A 15980-nucleotide genomic window follows, 5' to 3' on the forward strand; every position below is an offset into this window, starting at 1 on the left:
CAAATCTGTACAAAACAGGTCTGATTCTCCTGAGCACAACTCTCCATATCTCCTCCCAGGCACATGCTCAGATGGTGCTTGGGGAAAGGGGGGATGTTTTGTGTGGAGCTTGCTAATTATGAAACAGATTTCATCAGCCATCTTTGCAAATTGGCCAAAAAATTGCCAGAACCCCAAAGTAGCATTAAAACTGCCTCATAACAGCAACAATGAATGAGCTCCAGTGCAGCAGGCAAGTGTGGAACACTCTGAGACATGTGCAGTGTGTGGGGCTTTGTGGGAATCTGGAGCTAATAGTGGGGGTTTCATCCATACCACATCTCAAAAACAGAGATGATGGGCAGGGGCTTGGAATTTTTGTGTAAGAGCCACGAAGCAATTTAAAGTGCCTCTATTTCAATCACATTCTCTTTAGGACTTTGCTGAGAAAAGCCATCCTCCAGTTTATTCATAGTCCTGACATTCATGCAAAAAAAAATTGCTCTGAATGTTTCTGATTTCTTTTAAAACACTAGTTCTTTCTAAATGGTCATGACCTGCCATGGAGAAGCTGCTTTGATGTTTTGTTGTGAAGTCAGAGTCTTCCTTTAGGCTTGAAACAGGCACAGACTGATGCTCAGCTGTGCCATAGGCATGTAGGAATGTTGCTTTTATTCTGATTACCTTCCCTAAAAATAAACCCCAGTTATTTATTTAGTACAAAATGCTGCCCTATTTTTATAGCCGAAGATGAATTGCACTTCCAGAGGTTCTTCTTGTTGTTTCTCTGAGTGTCTCCACACAATACTCCAAGTGCTGCAGGTTACATTTGAAGGCAGGGGAGGAATGCCTGGGGATGAGGGAACACAGCCCACCCCAAACCACCCAAGGGCTGCAGGTGGAGGTGTTCTGCCCCATGGTGCTGGGAGCTGCAAAACCACAGCAGCCTCCTTTCTCTTCATTTAGGAATATTTTTTTTAGACAGTGTCTGCCTGGCTTTTGTGGAGGGTCTCTCTGGATCCCAGCCTTCCCCTTTTCTGAGCAGCAGGGACAACTGGGCTGTTTCCAGGTTCTGGCAGTGGCTGAACAGTGTTAGTGCCTGTTTTCTTTGTCTTTGGTGCTGAAAGAGGCCAGTTTGAATTGTCCTGACCCAGAAAGGGCAGCAGAGTGCTTGAGAGAGTACCTATTCAAGCTTAGACATAAACATGAGAACTTCCCTCTTTGACTCGTGGCCTTTTCCTGGGAGAAGAGTGATCTCTCCTTGGCTTTCCCCATTATCTTCTTTCAGACCATCTCCTGCTGGTTTCATCACAGGAAGGAGATGTCAGCAGCAATCCCTGGCCTTTCTGAACCTCTATTTAAAGAGCAGAGCTGCTTGGTCAGCCACCCTGCCCATCCTCTGTGCTGCCTCTGAACCTGGAATCAGGGATGAGCCAGGGCAATCCCACAGATTTCCTCCTTGGCTGCTGTGGCTCTCCCACCTCCAGTTTCTGTGGGATGTCCAAACCAGGCTGTGCATGGTTTGAATTTAGGTCTATTTTAGTATTGAAATGCCCATTTAGAGTTATAATTTACTTCTGTCTTCCAAGAACAGTAGATGTTTGCTACCAACTGCTTCCTGTCCATCAGAACAAAATGTTTTTTTAAGCAGGGATAGGGTGGAGTATTTCTGTTGTTTTTTGGAGATACTGGTTTAAGCTTTTTTTTTCTTTCTTTCCAATATGTTTTTCAAGGAGATCATATTCATTTCCTTGCTACATGTTGGGTTTTTGCTTTGAGGGGGGCTTTGTCTCTTGAATTCCACAACAAATATACCAAGTTTTTGCACTTCATGGTGTTTCAACCATCAATAACTTCTTCAGTTAAGCTGGAAACTGTACGCCTGCTTGCAAAACTGTGTTTGCATAATATAGCTACACATGCAAAATTATGTCTAATATATGTGTGTATTCATGTGTATAAATATTTATATATGCATGCACACATATGATACAGGTATCATTAAGATTTCTACCTCTAATTAGCATCAATTCACTGCCACTCCCTGAAAGTGGTAAATGTTTAATAAATGTGCCGTTTATTTTGTCCTTTTGCTACAAAAATTGATAGAATACAGAACCAGGCAGATCATTTTCTCCAGACTGGTTAACATAAACTTTACAGAAAGAAAAAATATTTTAGGTTTTAAATTTTGTGTTTCAAATTTATGCACAACTCTTGAATTAGGTAGAATTTCACTTTATCTACTCAGATGCCCTTTCCCAAAGAGCTCTTGCAGAATGTTTTTCCACTGCCCCTGTGTGAACTGGGCCAGGTGGGAAGAACAAAAATAACTCACTCTTAATTTTATCTTTTTCTTCTGTCTGGTCTATCCAGGTTGCATCCATTATCTGCCTCTTGGGGGAGTGGGAATGAATTGTGGGGCTCTCCTACTGTTCACATCCTGACCTTCAGCACACTTCTGTGTCTCTAATGAAGTTCAGAGCTAATTTTCCTCTTGGGATTTCTCCCTTCAAGTCACATTCTGGGTTCCTGGATGCAAAAGGAGGGCAGGGCCTGACATACACAGCTGGGTGGGTGCTCTGGATCTGAACTTATCCTGCTCTTCTGTTGCACACAAGAAGTTGAACAGGGTGCCTGCTTAATACATGGCATGAAAGTGCATTAGCAGGGTGCATTTGCAGCTTTGTCAAATCAGGGATGAAAGAACTGGCAGGTCATCTGAACATACATGGTAAACCCTAAGGAAAAGCATTTAATCTGATTTTACCCATCATTCAGAATTGTCTGTGCTTGGAATGAGATGGTAATTTTAAATAAGCATCAGTTCTCTTTTAGTGTGGATTTTCTCAATGCTCTTTCTTTTGTTTCTGGTTTTCTGGTGATTCTTTCCACTGCAGGCAGGGCAGCTCCCCTTCCCTGTGAGGAATAGTTCAAGCACTGCAATGTGCTTTAGTCCTGTGCCCTGAGTGAGTCCTCCCTGCCAGTCAGTGCAGGTAAAGGGTCTCTGTGTATCTCTGGCCATTCCTGAAATGTCACATTTCATTTATAAATTACTTTGGGAAAGGATTTCAGGATCCTGGCAAGGCAGGAGTTGTAAAGCAAGATGAAGGCAGCCCATCAGAGAGAAAGTGGATAAATAAAAGGGATCATGGTCTCCAGAGGGCTGAAAAAGAGTCATGCCTGTCAGAGGCACAGCAAAGGCACAGTGAGATCAGTGCTTACAGGCAGAAACAATGCTCACTTGGATTCAGAGACCTATTGAATTCTTCATTACTTCCAGCCTTTAAATCAAGAAAGGATCAATTAATAAACTGGGATATGTGGACTTGATGCAGATGTCCTTAGCCAGTGTCTTTAACAATTTATGCCAAAGACAATTACTTTGTTTTGCCTCTAAAAAGTGAATTATAAAATTAAGGTCATTCAACAGGACAGGGAGTTGCTGGGGTTTTTTTTTTTTTATTTTTTAATTTTTCATCCCCTTCTGTGGTTAGGGCTCTGTTATCTGTGAGCTCTAGTCCCTTCATGGGGAAGTAATTTGTGTTTTCCACTGCTCCTGTGTAATCTGACTGATTCTGCATGACCTGGCTAAGGGGTGTCATGTCCTATTAGAGGAGTGGAGGCCAAAACACAGTATCTTGGCTCTGGAAAATTTTCCCAAGGTGACTTTGTCACTTTTCACAAATGGAATCACAAATTTTTGAGAAAAATGTGAAGTGGCTAGAGATGGAGTGGGAAGGGAGGATATCTGGGGCTCCCAGCTGCCTGAGCCAGCTATGGACTGGCCAGTGCCTCTGTCTGGGTTTGTTTTGTGCTGCCCTGAGCAGTTCAAGACAGATGGGCAGGTTCTTGTTTCAGCTTCTTTACCTGTTTTTGTTTCTTTCCCCTTCTCTGCAGTACGTGGTCATTCCAACTCGCCGTGCAACCGCAGTGGCCTTGCAGAGTTTCACTTCACACCTCCTGGGAGATGCTGGCAGTCCTTATCTCATTGGATTTGTAAGTGCTCACAGCAGACTCTGGCAGGGTTTGCTCTGGTTTCCAAACTGCTCATCTGAAATGCCAGGTTAGATCCTGCTGGGAAGGAAGGCCTGTGTTTGTCAGCAGAATGGGAAGTGCTGCAGAGCAGTGCCACTTTCTTTACCTGGTTGGGTTGTTGTGAGCTGCAGTTCAAGCCGGGGGGACTACTTGGGTGTGGGAAATAAGCTTCCACATCTTTTTAGCCTGAGATGTTTCCAGCTCTGGAAAGAGAGAGTGTTCCTGTTGTGGTGTGGATGTGGGGCCCAGAGAAATTAGGTTGGAAGAGAGTTATGTGTGTGTTTAGCTGTTAACTGACCTCAGAAACCAAACACCTGTTTATGGGCAGCAAGACGCAGCTGTACCTGCTTTGTGTGACAGTAAATCACAGAACCACACAATATTCTGGGCTGGAAGGGCCTGACAAGGATCATCCAGTCCAACTCCTGGCCCTGCACAGACACAGCAACAATCCCACCCTGTGCTGAGAGCGGTGTCCAAACTCTCTTGGAGCTCTGGCAGCCTTGGGGCCACGGCCATGCCCTGGGGAGCCTGGGCAATGCCCAGCCAGTGGTTTTTGTTGTGTTCCTTCCTGGGGTGTTCACTTTGGGCTCCTTTCTGTGACCTCTGCAGTGACTGGCCTTGGTCTGACTGGGGATCTCCCTTCCCATGCCACCCTTATTCTGCTGCAGAACAGAGCAAGAGACCCAGATCCAAAATCTGGCACTCAGAGAACATTCACAGTTGAAAATAAAAGGTCTGGGAAATGTAATGAGGAAAAGAAATATGGATATACTGGGGAAATGTTTTTTTTTACTTCAGTGGAGTTTGATGCATGGAGTTTCAGAGATCACAGATCATCATTTATAAAACACAGTAGCTTCCACAGAAATCCATAAGTGACCCTGCTCCTGGTGTGTTGAAAGTGCTGCTTCCCAGGGATGTAACTGGGATCTTCACTGGTCCCATCTCCTGAATGACAGGACTTTGATGTGCTCCTCCAGCTCACACACAGCTGCTGGGTGCTGTGGGGTTTTTTTTATTTTTTACAGCCATCATTGCTCATCTATTCCTCCTATAGACACCAGTGTGTGTAGCTACACATATTTATTTATATATACTTAATTTTATGAGTATATCTGTTTAAATATACATCAATGTTTACTTTTGAGTGGCAGTGCTGTGGCTGCTCTGTAGCTCTCTGAAGCACACAGGAAAAGACAGATACAGATAAGACTGAGAAGACCAAAGAAATGAGAAATCTCTCAAGAGAATAAAAATGCACCATTTAGCTTAACTCTTTATTTACTTCAATGTTCTGGGTGCCTGGGGAGAAACAATCTTATTTTAGAAGTTATTTGAAGGTGACAAAAACAAAGGAATTGCAGGAGAGGCTGCTTCATGCAGGGCAGGTGATGTGGGGAGCGTGGGAGAGGAGAAGGAGCCAGGCAGGGCTGGGGCAGGCCAGGCTGCCTCAGGTGACTGCTGCATGTTCATCCTTTTCCTTCCAGAAGAGAGATGTCCAGGAGGAATTCCTAAGGCTCTGAATGATTGCAATTATTCTTGAAAGTTGCCTGGGGCTCTTCGATGTCATAGATTAAAAATAAAAGGTCTTTGGTTGTAGAAATAATGTGCCTTGCCCTCCTGGTATTCAGAGATCAAGCAAGTTGTGAGTTACTTAAGGATTTCTGGCTGAAATATCTATAGCCCAAATTTAATAGCTGCATTAGGCTTTGTTTAGACTGGGAAAATATTTGTTATTATTTTGAATTATTTCTGAATTATTCGTTATTATTTTTGAATTATTTTCCTTTTCTAATGCTGGAATTGTTGGGCAGTTGTGATTTGAGAGGAGGTGAGGCAGGTCCAAGGCTCTGTGCAGAAGATGAGTGAAGCCCTCGTGCCATGAAAGGAGCCAGCATCCCTTTGTGCAGCCTCTTTTCTGGCTGGGCTGATTCATCCTCCCTCTGCTCCCAGGACTGAAAGGTCAGCTCCAGCTCCACATAACACAGAAAACAACTAAAGTGAAAGGACAGCCAACTTCTGCACCAGAGCTAAGGCAAGCACTGGCCCTGGGTGTTACAAACCACAGGAATTGTCCAGCTGCAGTGCAGGGTGGAGAAACCCCATGCAGCATTGAACCCCAGCTGGGCAGGCTGCAGAAGGGGCTCAGATTCTGACCAGGATTTTCAAGGCAGTCTGTGAGGGTTGAGTAACCTGCTCCTGCTGGATTTGAGGGAAATTTGGGATCCTAATTCCCACAGTTCTTCTGGGAATCCCCACCCTGAGGGCATCAGCTCCCACTGCTGTGGCTCCAGATCCTTCACAAGGCAGACCAAGAGCAGGGATGGGTTTTGAAGGAGAGCAGCAGAAGGCCCTGGAGGTGTCCAAGGAATGATTGCATGTGGCACTCAGTGCTCTGGTCTGGTTTACAAGGTGATATTCAGTCACAGGTTGGACCTCATCATCTGAGAGATCTTTTCCAACCTCAATGATTCTGTGAGCTGCAGTAACAGGCAGGCTCAGGATGGGTGAAACTCAACCTCCTGATCACTTGGGTTCCCCTGGGATCTGCTGTGTCTTCCAACTGCTTACAGAATTCCCCCAGAGTTCCCTCACTAAATGATCAGTGCTTTGATCAAACATGGCTGGAATCCTACATGGCTTTGGTGAGTTTATAGTGAGATTCCCTCCAGCAATGCTCTTAATAAAGACCTGGGGACCCTTGTCCTTGTAGGGCCAAGCTGTGTCAGGCAGTTATCTCTGCTGGAGACAATAAATGTGGTATTGGTCTTAAAATCCCTGTATAAAACACAGAAGGTACTGATCAGCCTCAGGTGTGCAGTTGCTGCTGTGCTCTGTGGTGTGTCCTGGAACTCAAGGTCACACTCAGACTTTCTGTCACTTCACCCATTCCAAATCTTGCACTGCAGCTCCTTAAACCACCTAAAGCAGCAAATACACATTGGTGCTTAAAAGCTAAGTGGCAGGGAGAACATATGTGTGGCTATTTTTCATGTCTCTTTAAATATTGATAACTTTTATTGAGGTAAAAAGGCTTCAGATTGACTTACAAAGGAGTTATGCAAATACAGCTTTAGGGTGGCAGCTGCAATTTGCATAAAGCTTTACTACATGGCAAGCTCTGAGATCATTTACTGTAAATCAGCACTGCCTGCTCATTTCCAAATAAGAATAGACATTGCTGCAGAAGTTCAGTAGATGAGACAGCTTTTATTCCTAGAGACCTGCAACTTTTTTCAGGATCTTTGTGATAACCAACCTGTAGTTTAAATAACTCCTTTTTAACACCTCCAGAGTCACTCCACGCTTTATTCTTGAGGCAGTAGGTGAGAAATCTCATCTGCTCAGTGCATTGCACCCACATATGTGTAGTACTTTTCTGTCTTGACCACTCCCACGATTGCTGGAGCGCAGAAGTGTTAAGAGAAATGCCCCAAATCCCACCATTAATGTTGAGTATCAGATAAAGGTCTTCAACTGCTGCTCAGGCAGCATTTCAGACTCAGAAGAGCAAGTGGAGGGCAGTGGCAGTAGCACGTGAAATAGTTAACTCTTCTCAGGCTGCAACACAGCTCCAGCTCTTTGGATCACTAATACTGGTTTGATCTTGGTTGCCCTTTAAAATAAAACAGTTGTAAGTCCATGCTGCTGTGTCCATCTGTGCACAGGAATGAACCTGTTTTCCCTGCTCAGGGTTTACATCATCCTTCCTCTTGTGTCCCCCTCCACTCCCTGACTGCTCTTCTGCTTCTGGAAATCTGAATGCAGGCAGAAGGAGAATTTTATTTCAAGGCTGTGGCTTGGGACTTTTTCTTTCCTTCCTCCAAGTTTGTGATTTGCTGAGCACTTTGCTCTTCCACCCTTGCCTTGCCTGTGATGCCAGCGGGACCTGCTGCAGGAGGTGCTGTCCCTGTGTGGGCACACACTGCCCTCACTGCCCTGCTGCTGGCTGCTGCTGTTTGCTTCAACTCCCTCTCATCTCCTCTGTGCAGCTCTTCAGAAGGTCTGAGGATGAAAACCAGTCTGTATCTCCTTGTCACCTGGCCACATCAGCCTGTGAGAGGATGTTCTGAAGTGCCAGAGGCAGCTCTCCTCCAGGAGCACCTTTAGATGGGCCAGCACTGCTCCCTGGCCTCATCTGATGGTGGCTCCCATCCTTCCTGCCCTCCTGGGCTGTTCCAGTTTTACTGGAGGGACACCACCTCCAGCCTTGGCACCCTTCACTTTTCTCCTTCCCCAGCTTTCCTCTGAGCAGGTTGATAAACCTAATGAGCTATTTAAGCAGCAAGAATACTAATGACCTTCCTTTAGCAAGTAGTTAGCAGAGCTGTGTTAATTACCCCTGGTGCAGAGTACCAGGGCAAGCAGATCAGAATTTCATTAGGGGAAAGGCAAGTAAAACTGTGGTAAATGCAGCAATTAAGATACTTTTTTAATGAAAGTTATACCCGGAGGTGCATATTTCACAGGGTCTTGGCCCAGTTTGAAACAGCCTTTTTGTTGATTTGGTTTGAAGGTGTTTACCTGACCAAGTAAATCTGTATGCAAAGTAGCTCTGTGTATAAAGACTTGCCTGCCTGAGAAAGCAGAATTCGTGTATTATGGTTTAAAATTAATATTTTATGGCTTAAAATGCTGTGGCTGCTTCAGAGTAGGACATGCTTACTCTGGAAGGACACTTTTTCCAGTTTAGTTTGCTAGACTAAAACAGACCTCGGCCCACTGGGAGTCCAATCCACTTCTGTCTGACTTAAAACCAGGGTATAGCAATAAAGTGGGTGGTTGGGATGTGATGCTGCAGTCTGGGTGTTGTGTCCCTGGGTGACCCATGCAGCCATTCCTCAGACATGGCCCATTAGGTGCCTGCTGGGGGTCACACAGCCCTGTCCCTCCTGCCAAAGCAGGCTAAGAGATGAGCTCAAGGTCAAAAAGGCAGTCATGTCCTGAAACAAAAATGTGCAAAATACTCTCCTGCTGTGGCATTCACATTCTCTGAAAAAAAATCCTTTCTCCTAGGATTTTTCTCCTGGGCAGCTGAGAAGCCTCAGAGAAAAGGAAAACAATTCGTATCTCATTTGCTTCTCCTGTGTTGTGCTCATGTGGAATGTGGTTGGAGATTGTTTACCCACAGGTGATTGTTCCATTGGATTCTCCTGTGAGTTGTTTTCACTCTTTGGCCAATCAGGGCCAAGCTGTGTTGGACTCTGGAGAGAGTCAGGAGTTTTCATTATTCCCTTTTTAGCATTCAGTAAGTATCCTTTCTGTATTCTTTAGTATAGTATAGTATTCTTTAATATCATATAGTGTAATAAAGAAATAAATTTGCCTTCTGAGAACATGGAGTCAGATGCATCATTCCTGTGTTTGTTGGGACATTTCCCAGCAAATACAATATCCTGCCATCCGTCTCTGGTTCATGGACCATCAGGAGATATCCCACTGCTCTTGTGGGGCTGAGGATGGAACAGAGGTCTCTGTCTTGTTGCCTTTTGCAGCCATGTTCTAATATAGTGAATATGAGCCTGTATGAGCATCATCTCCCATCACCTGATAGAGTTGGTAGATGAAGTGTGATACACATTTATGGCTTTTATTGTTCTTTCTGTCCAAGTGCCAGCTGCCTGGCAGGTGTGGTGAGACCCTGATGGCACCACTCCTCCTGCAGAGATCTTTCCCCACGTTCATGCTTGGGTGTGACCCACACTGTGGTGGGTAAAATGGGACTTGGCCTTGCTAGTCTGAACATCCACTGTGCTTGCCAGGGAAATGATGTGAGGGTGAGAACCTCCAACCCCTCCTCCTTATTACCTGTTTCTTCAAGCAGTAACTTTAGGTTGAGGATTTCTCTGGTCCTGAGTAATTAAAAGCCTTTTTCATAGTGCACTGAAAGGCCAAATTTTTGACATAGCTGTCAGCTGCAAAAGAAGAGGAGAATTAACCACCTGGAGACCAGTCCTCATGGGATTGATCTCCTCATTGCAACGAGCTAACAAGCTTCCCACTTCTGATGAGTCAGGAACAGATAAAATTTAAGTCTGTTAATAAAATACCAAATGACTTCCCATCTCTAAATGCTCTGTACCCAGGGTTCACAGCCTGCTTTGGTGTTTTTTTCAGATTTCTGTGCATCTGTCACGTTCATGACTTTGTTAGATGTTCAGGTTCTCAGTATTTTTGATAAATGTTTAATGTAGGTGAAAGTATGTCAATAGAGAAAGCCCAGAAATCCAAAGCAGGTCATTGTTGCACTCGAGTATTTCAAGCTCTCTCTCATCTGCTCTGTCACTCCTCTGTGCACTGAAAACCTCCTTAAATAAAAGTTTTCTTCCTCTGAGCTGCCAAGGATCTGCATGCTCCCAAGATGGGCAGTTTTCATGGTGCTGAGCACCTTTCAGAATGTGTCCAGATTCTCTTCAACACAAGGATTCACTTTGCTTTTGTGGGATGTACAGACAGGGAAGGGGCCCGTGCAGCCAGGAGAGGTGGGGACAGGGCTGCTGCTAAAGATCCTGTGCCCCAGACCTGTTTCTGCATGGGAATGGGCACCCCCATCCCTACACATTCACCTACCTGGGTCATGGGAGTTCCTTCACATTCCCCATGGCATGAGGCATCTCTGTCTGGGATCAGAGGAAGGCCAGTCTCACCTTAGAAAATCCCTGAGCAGAGCAGACCAGAGAGAAAGGCAGTTACTGACTTGAGGAAAAGAGACTTCCAACCCTCTCAGGGCAAATGGGGCAGATAATTGCTCTGATGTACCAAGTCCATGTCCTGGCACAGCAAGCAGCATCCCTATGGATAATCTGAATTTACTGTAGCCTTTTTCAGGGCAGCACCATGTATTTAATGCAGCCTGATCATCCTGGGAGGGAGAAAATATCATTAAAAAAACAGGTTTACTTCTTCTTATTACAAAATGTTCCTTATGCCATTCAGCACAGTGTAAACTCTTCTGCTTCTCCCCAGGCTCAGCAAATTGTTTACTTTATAAAATCGCTCCTTTTTGCTTTCTCAGCTTCATTTTCATTCATAGTCCATTTTTTTAGGAAATTAAAGAAACCTTTCATATTCACTCTGACTTGAGAGTGGGTGGATCTCAAACCACTGTGGGGTTACAGGGAATACTGTGTTAAGGAACTGTACTGAAATGATCAGCCAGGGAGAACCTGGCTTGTATCAAACTGGTAATCATGAAAATCAGATATTTGTGCCAGAAATACTCTTATGTAGCAGGATTTGTGCCCAAGTGGCAACATCAGCAACTTAGAGAAGCCAGTTGCAGAGGAATTGAGATATTGACACAGCAACAAGAGAGGAGGAAATGAAAAACAGTCATTTCAGAAATGTTGTTACCATTACACTGTGTAATTAATAAATCATTTCATTTACCCACCCAGACTGTTCAGGAGAGACAGAGCATGGAATCCAGATGCCTTCCTTGGGCTTCAGCCCATCTTGGCATCTCCTGTCTCCATGGCCTGTCCCCTGTTCCAAGGCACACACCACACTCCTCCCAAGACAGTAATGAAGTTTCCTTTTGTTCCTCTGTTGTCTCCTGTGCTCAGATGGAGACACAGGTGGGGATTTGGGGCTGGGATGGTGCCCACTGCAGCTGCACTGCTGGTTCTCCAGAAAGCAGGAGCTGTCTGCAGCTGGACTCCATCCAGGTGCTGCCACCAGCTGAGCACACACTGTCCTGTTCTGCTGTGAAAGTGCCTCCAGCTGAGTTTGTTCAGCAAAGTCATTCCTCTTGCTCTGAGCTCTGTGCTGCACTGCGAGGGAGGAGATGTGAACATTCACAGCTAGGTTGGTTGTTGGGAAGGATGAGAGTTTGACAAGTCTCACAGATATGTGTGCTTAGCAGAAAGATTTTTGAATGTAGAATCTGAAGAAGGAATAGAGATGGAAGCAAGTTTTGATACAGAAGAAAAGAATTGCTGAGCCCGTCTTACTGGATAACCAAGAAGGCAAAGGGTGTGTTAGTTAGAAGGGGTTTTTATGGCTTAGAGCAAAGGAAAACTCACCTCAAACAACAAGATGTTTTTACCAAGCAGAAAGACAGCACAGGCAATCAAGTCAGCAAAGTTGCAAGTAGAAAAAAGATCTCCGAATTTTCCACTGCAAGAAAACTGAAAAACAACTTCTAGCTTGAACTGTAATGTATTGACTTTTAGTGATTTGAGAGCAGTAACATGAATATGGTAATTACAGGAGTTATGGTAGGCTATAGATAAAAGTTAAGGTATAGATTGGTTCTACTGTATGAAGATGCTCAGCAAAGAAAAGTCTATAATGCATTGTAACCTAAACTCAGGGTCTCCAGGCCTGCCTGCAGCTGGAGCTGATAGCTGTGGGCACAGCTCTGTCACCCACAACCCTGGACTGCTGTAACACCTTGGATCCAATAAACTGCATTTTGGAGAGCTGCCTGGAGTCCCACATCCCTAATTCAGGCTCTTACAGTTGGTATCAAAGACTTGTGATTAGACTGCAGAGCAGCAACAGGACTTCCCTCTTGATTTTCCACCCCCACGTTCTGCAGAGATGTTTTGAAGCTTTTTGGCACCTCCCAGCTGGAGGAACAAAGGAAGGAATCCCACACACGACTCCGTGCTGCAGAGCTGGCACCGGCCACGCGCAGCCCCCGCAGTTTGTTACTCATCTTAGAGAGAAGACACCAAAAATTATGCTTGATTGGGTCCTGCCAAATCACAGTTGGCCAGCTCAGGATGCTGTCATTGCAAGGAAAACCCAAAATTGGCAGTACAGAGCAGAGCATTTGGCAAACGGTGTGTCATTCTTGGAGCCTGGGTCTGTAATTATGTCCTGTGTCCTCTTGAGTGGAGATGCCAAAGTTCCAGCCTTGGCAGGTGGTTTGGAGCAAACTAACAGAGAGCAGTGACTGCTAACAGCAAAAATATATATGTGGACCAGGTAAATCCTAGAGTTTAGAGGTGGAGACCGTGGGGAGTGAATTATATGGAGCCTGGGTGAGGAAGCCCAGCAGGCTTGGTGGAAAGAATTACACCTTGAAAGGGAGGAAAGGCAATTTTTTCTAAACTGTGCATTTACAGAATGTGTTTGGTTAAAAATGAAAAATACAGCAGATTTAATAATAACATGATTTGTTGCTAGAAAAGGTCAACACAATTTGTTGCATTAGAAGGGAAGGTGTGAGACAAACTGCATTGGGAGATTTATCTTTTGGAGACTTTACACTTTCAAAGCAGTTTTTTAGCCTAGAATGACATGCCATCCATGGAGAAAGCAATCAGAACCACATGCATGGCTTTTCATCCTCTGCTGCAGACTTACCATGTCAACTTGTCAAGTGATTTATTGTCCGGTCCTTTTAGAGAATAATTGTATCCATTCCCAAAAATGAAAAGTGCTTTAGAATGTCTAGATTTCTGTTTTAGAATATCCTCAATTCTGGCTATTGCAGTCTGACAGAGACATTGACTCAATGCCAAATTCTGGTTGATCATGAAGAGTAAGGGAAATGTTTGGAATTAAGGTGTGTGGATATAAAAGGGAATTAATGACCAGCTGATGTCCCTGAATGCAGAACACATTCTGCTACTTTCCTGTGGTGCATCCTTTTCACATTCAAGTCTTGTTGCTGTTTTTTAATAAATCTCTCTGACTAATGGTCACTTTATTTGCCTTCAGTCTCACATGAGAATTGTTTGCAACACTCTTGTTTTTCTTCTTGTGTTTTACACTGTGAATAAAGTTCTTTTTGAGAGGACTAGAACTCTTCTGTATCCCAAGCACTGAAATTTTCTCCTCATCCTTTCTAGGGCAGGGAATGAAACAGAGAAATGAGGCTAAAACCCTTCAATTCTTTCTGTAGTTACACTCTTCCAGTGTTGATTCACTCCTCCTGTAGGGCAGGATGTGCTGAGGATGTGTCCTCATCTCCAGCATGTGCAGTAGTGTCACCTCCAGCACTGGGCTGGCAGCTCCTCCTTTCCATCCCTCCCCAGGGGCCAGGCTGGGCTGTGAGAGGGGCATAAACACACCTGAGACCCCCAGTGCTCCAGAATTTTCCTGCTAAACCACACCCAATGTTCTTTGGAGCCCCCATGAGCATCATCCTCCTGGGACCTTCTGCTGTGCTTGGCTCTGCTCAGGCATCTCCTCACACAAATTTACCTTCCAGGTCACTGCAGAGTGTGAGCTGGTGATTTGTCCTGCATGGTGACAGTTCTTCTTTTCACTGTCAAGATTTAAGCCTTGAATGTCAGAACTTGCTTGTAGGTTGTGTTTGACTCCAACTTTTCCATTACCAGTGATGTGGCAGTTTTGGAGTTGCTGCACAAGCTTTGACTATTTCTGGAGCTGATTTGTGTGTGTGCACAGCAGCAGGATTTTTTGTTGCAAATTCCCTGCAGTCTTTTGATATAAATTAGTGTTTCTCCCCCAGCAAAAGGTCATGGATAAAAACAGAGCTGGACATTTAAATACCCAATGCCTTGAGACCCACCCCAACTGCTGCTACCTCTCTGTTGGATTTATGGAGAGTAAAATTGTTCGCTGGGCAGTAAATATTAAAATGTGGAAGTTTAAACTACAGATATGCATTACATTTTACTGAGTTTTAGCAAAAGCTTTTCATAACAAACTAAATAGTGCGGTTGTATGTCTCTGCTCCTTTGTGTAGGTGTAAATAATTTGTGTTTACTTTCATGTAATGATGCTTTTTGGTTGTCAGAAGGTGCAGATTGCCTTGATCCATTAATTTGGTGGTGTGCAGTGCCAGCACAGCCCCATGTCTGAGCCTGGGACAGAGCCATGACTTGCACACAATTACACTTCAGGCTTGAGAGGTTGGAAGAAGGAATGAGCCCCATATACCTCAGACATGGGCATAAAGCCCCCAGGTTCCAATTATTTTTCTCCAAATCAGATGGGATCTGTTTTTGGGTTTTTTTGTTCTTTGGAAAACATTTCCCCCCCTTCCCACTCAGTACACAGAAATGGAATTTAATACCTCCCTTTGCTGAAAGATAGATCAGGTGTGGGAGTGAGCTGGACTTGACAGGAATTGCAGAAGATTGATCACTGCCTCACCCCCTGGGCAGCACCAGCATGGCCCTGCTGCCTCCCCAGGGTGTTTGGGCAGAGCAGCAAGGTCAGACACCCACAGATGTTGTCACTGACACTGCCTGGGAGAGCATGGAAAGGGCTGTGGGAATAAAATGAGATCAGGCCAGAAGAGTGACAGCCAGAGGAGAGCCCCTGCCAAGCCTCAGAGCAGAAATTGCCCAGGCTCCAGAGTGGAAGGCTGAAGGGTGTGAGGGACATTCAGCTTGTACTGAACACACTGTTCCATTTTAAAGCTCACACATGTTTGGTGGGTGGTTGTTTCAGGAATCCTGTTCCCTTCACTCTCATGGTGTCTGTTTTTCTGCTCCTCTCTCGTAGATCTCCGACCTGATACGACAAAGCACAAAGGAGTCTCCAGTGTGGGAGTTCCTCAGCCTGGGTTATGCTCTCATGCTCTGCCCCTTCGTGGTTGTCCTGGGAGGGATGTTCTTCCTGGCCACAGCCCTCTTCTTCCTCAGTGACCGAGCCAAAGCTGAGCAACAGTGAGTAGCCTGGCCATTGCCAACAGGGAGGCACCACAGCCTGTTTGCTCTCTTGAACCTTATGCTTGTACTCTTCCCCTGGCTTTGGCCCTTCCAGGTAAAGGATGTTGGGTTGTGTGTTCAGAACCTGGGCTCAGCAGAGTGCATGAGGCTGCACGAAGCACAGGGGCTTGGGTCATGCTGGCTGGGCATCCTTTACACGCTTCTGCTCTGGTGGATCTCAGTTGTTGGCCACGTGGCTCAGAGGGGAGCACAGGCCCCTCACACCCTTGCCTGAGCATGTCACAGCCCAGGCTGTCCATGGTGAGGGGCTGCTGGGTGCTGGAGCTGGTGGAGTGTGAGGTCAGGAGCAGGAGGTGCTCCCCA

General features: G+C 45.3%; 1 protein-coding gene across 1 annotated transcript in view; it reads left to right on the forward strand.

Moving 5' to 3' along the window:
- Positions 1–15618, forward strand: part of LOC115911757 (protein spinster homolog 2-like) — a 113421-nt gene extending 97803 nt beyond the window's left edge. Inside the window, exons 10-11 of the mRNA XM_030962952.1 lie at positions 3880–3978; positions 15451–15618. Of these exons, the coding sequence (XP_030818812.1) occupies positions 3880–3978; positions 15451–15618 (267 nt within the window). The remainder of the gene's footprint in view (positions 1–3879; positions 3979–15450) is intronic.
- Positions 15619–15980: the final 362 nt, after the last annotated feature.

Source organism: Camarhynchus parvulus, chromosome 19 (genome assembly GCF_901933205.1).
Source record: "Camarhynchus parvulus chromosome 19, STF_HiC, whole genome shotgun sequence".
In the NCBI taxonomy this organism is placed as follows: domain Eukaryota; kingdom Metazoa; phylum Chordata; class Aves; order Passeriformes; family Thraupidae; genus Camarhynchus; species Camarhynchus parvulus.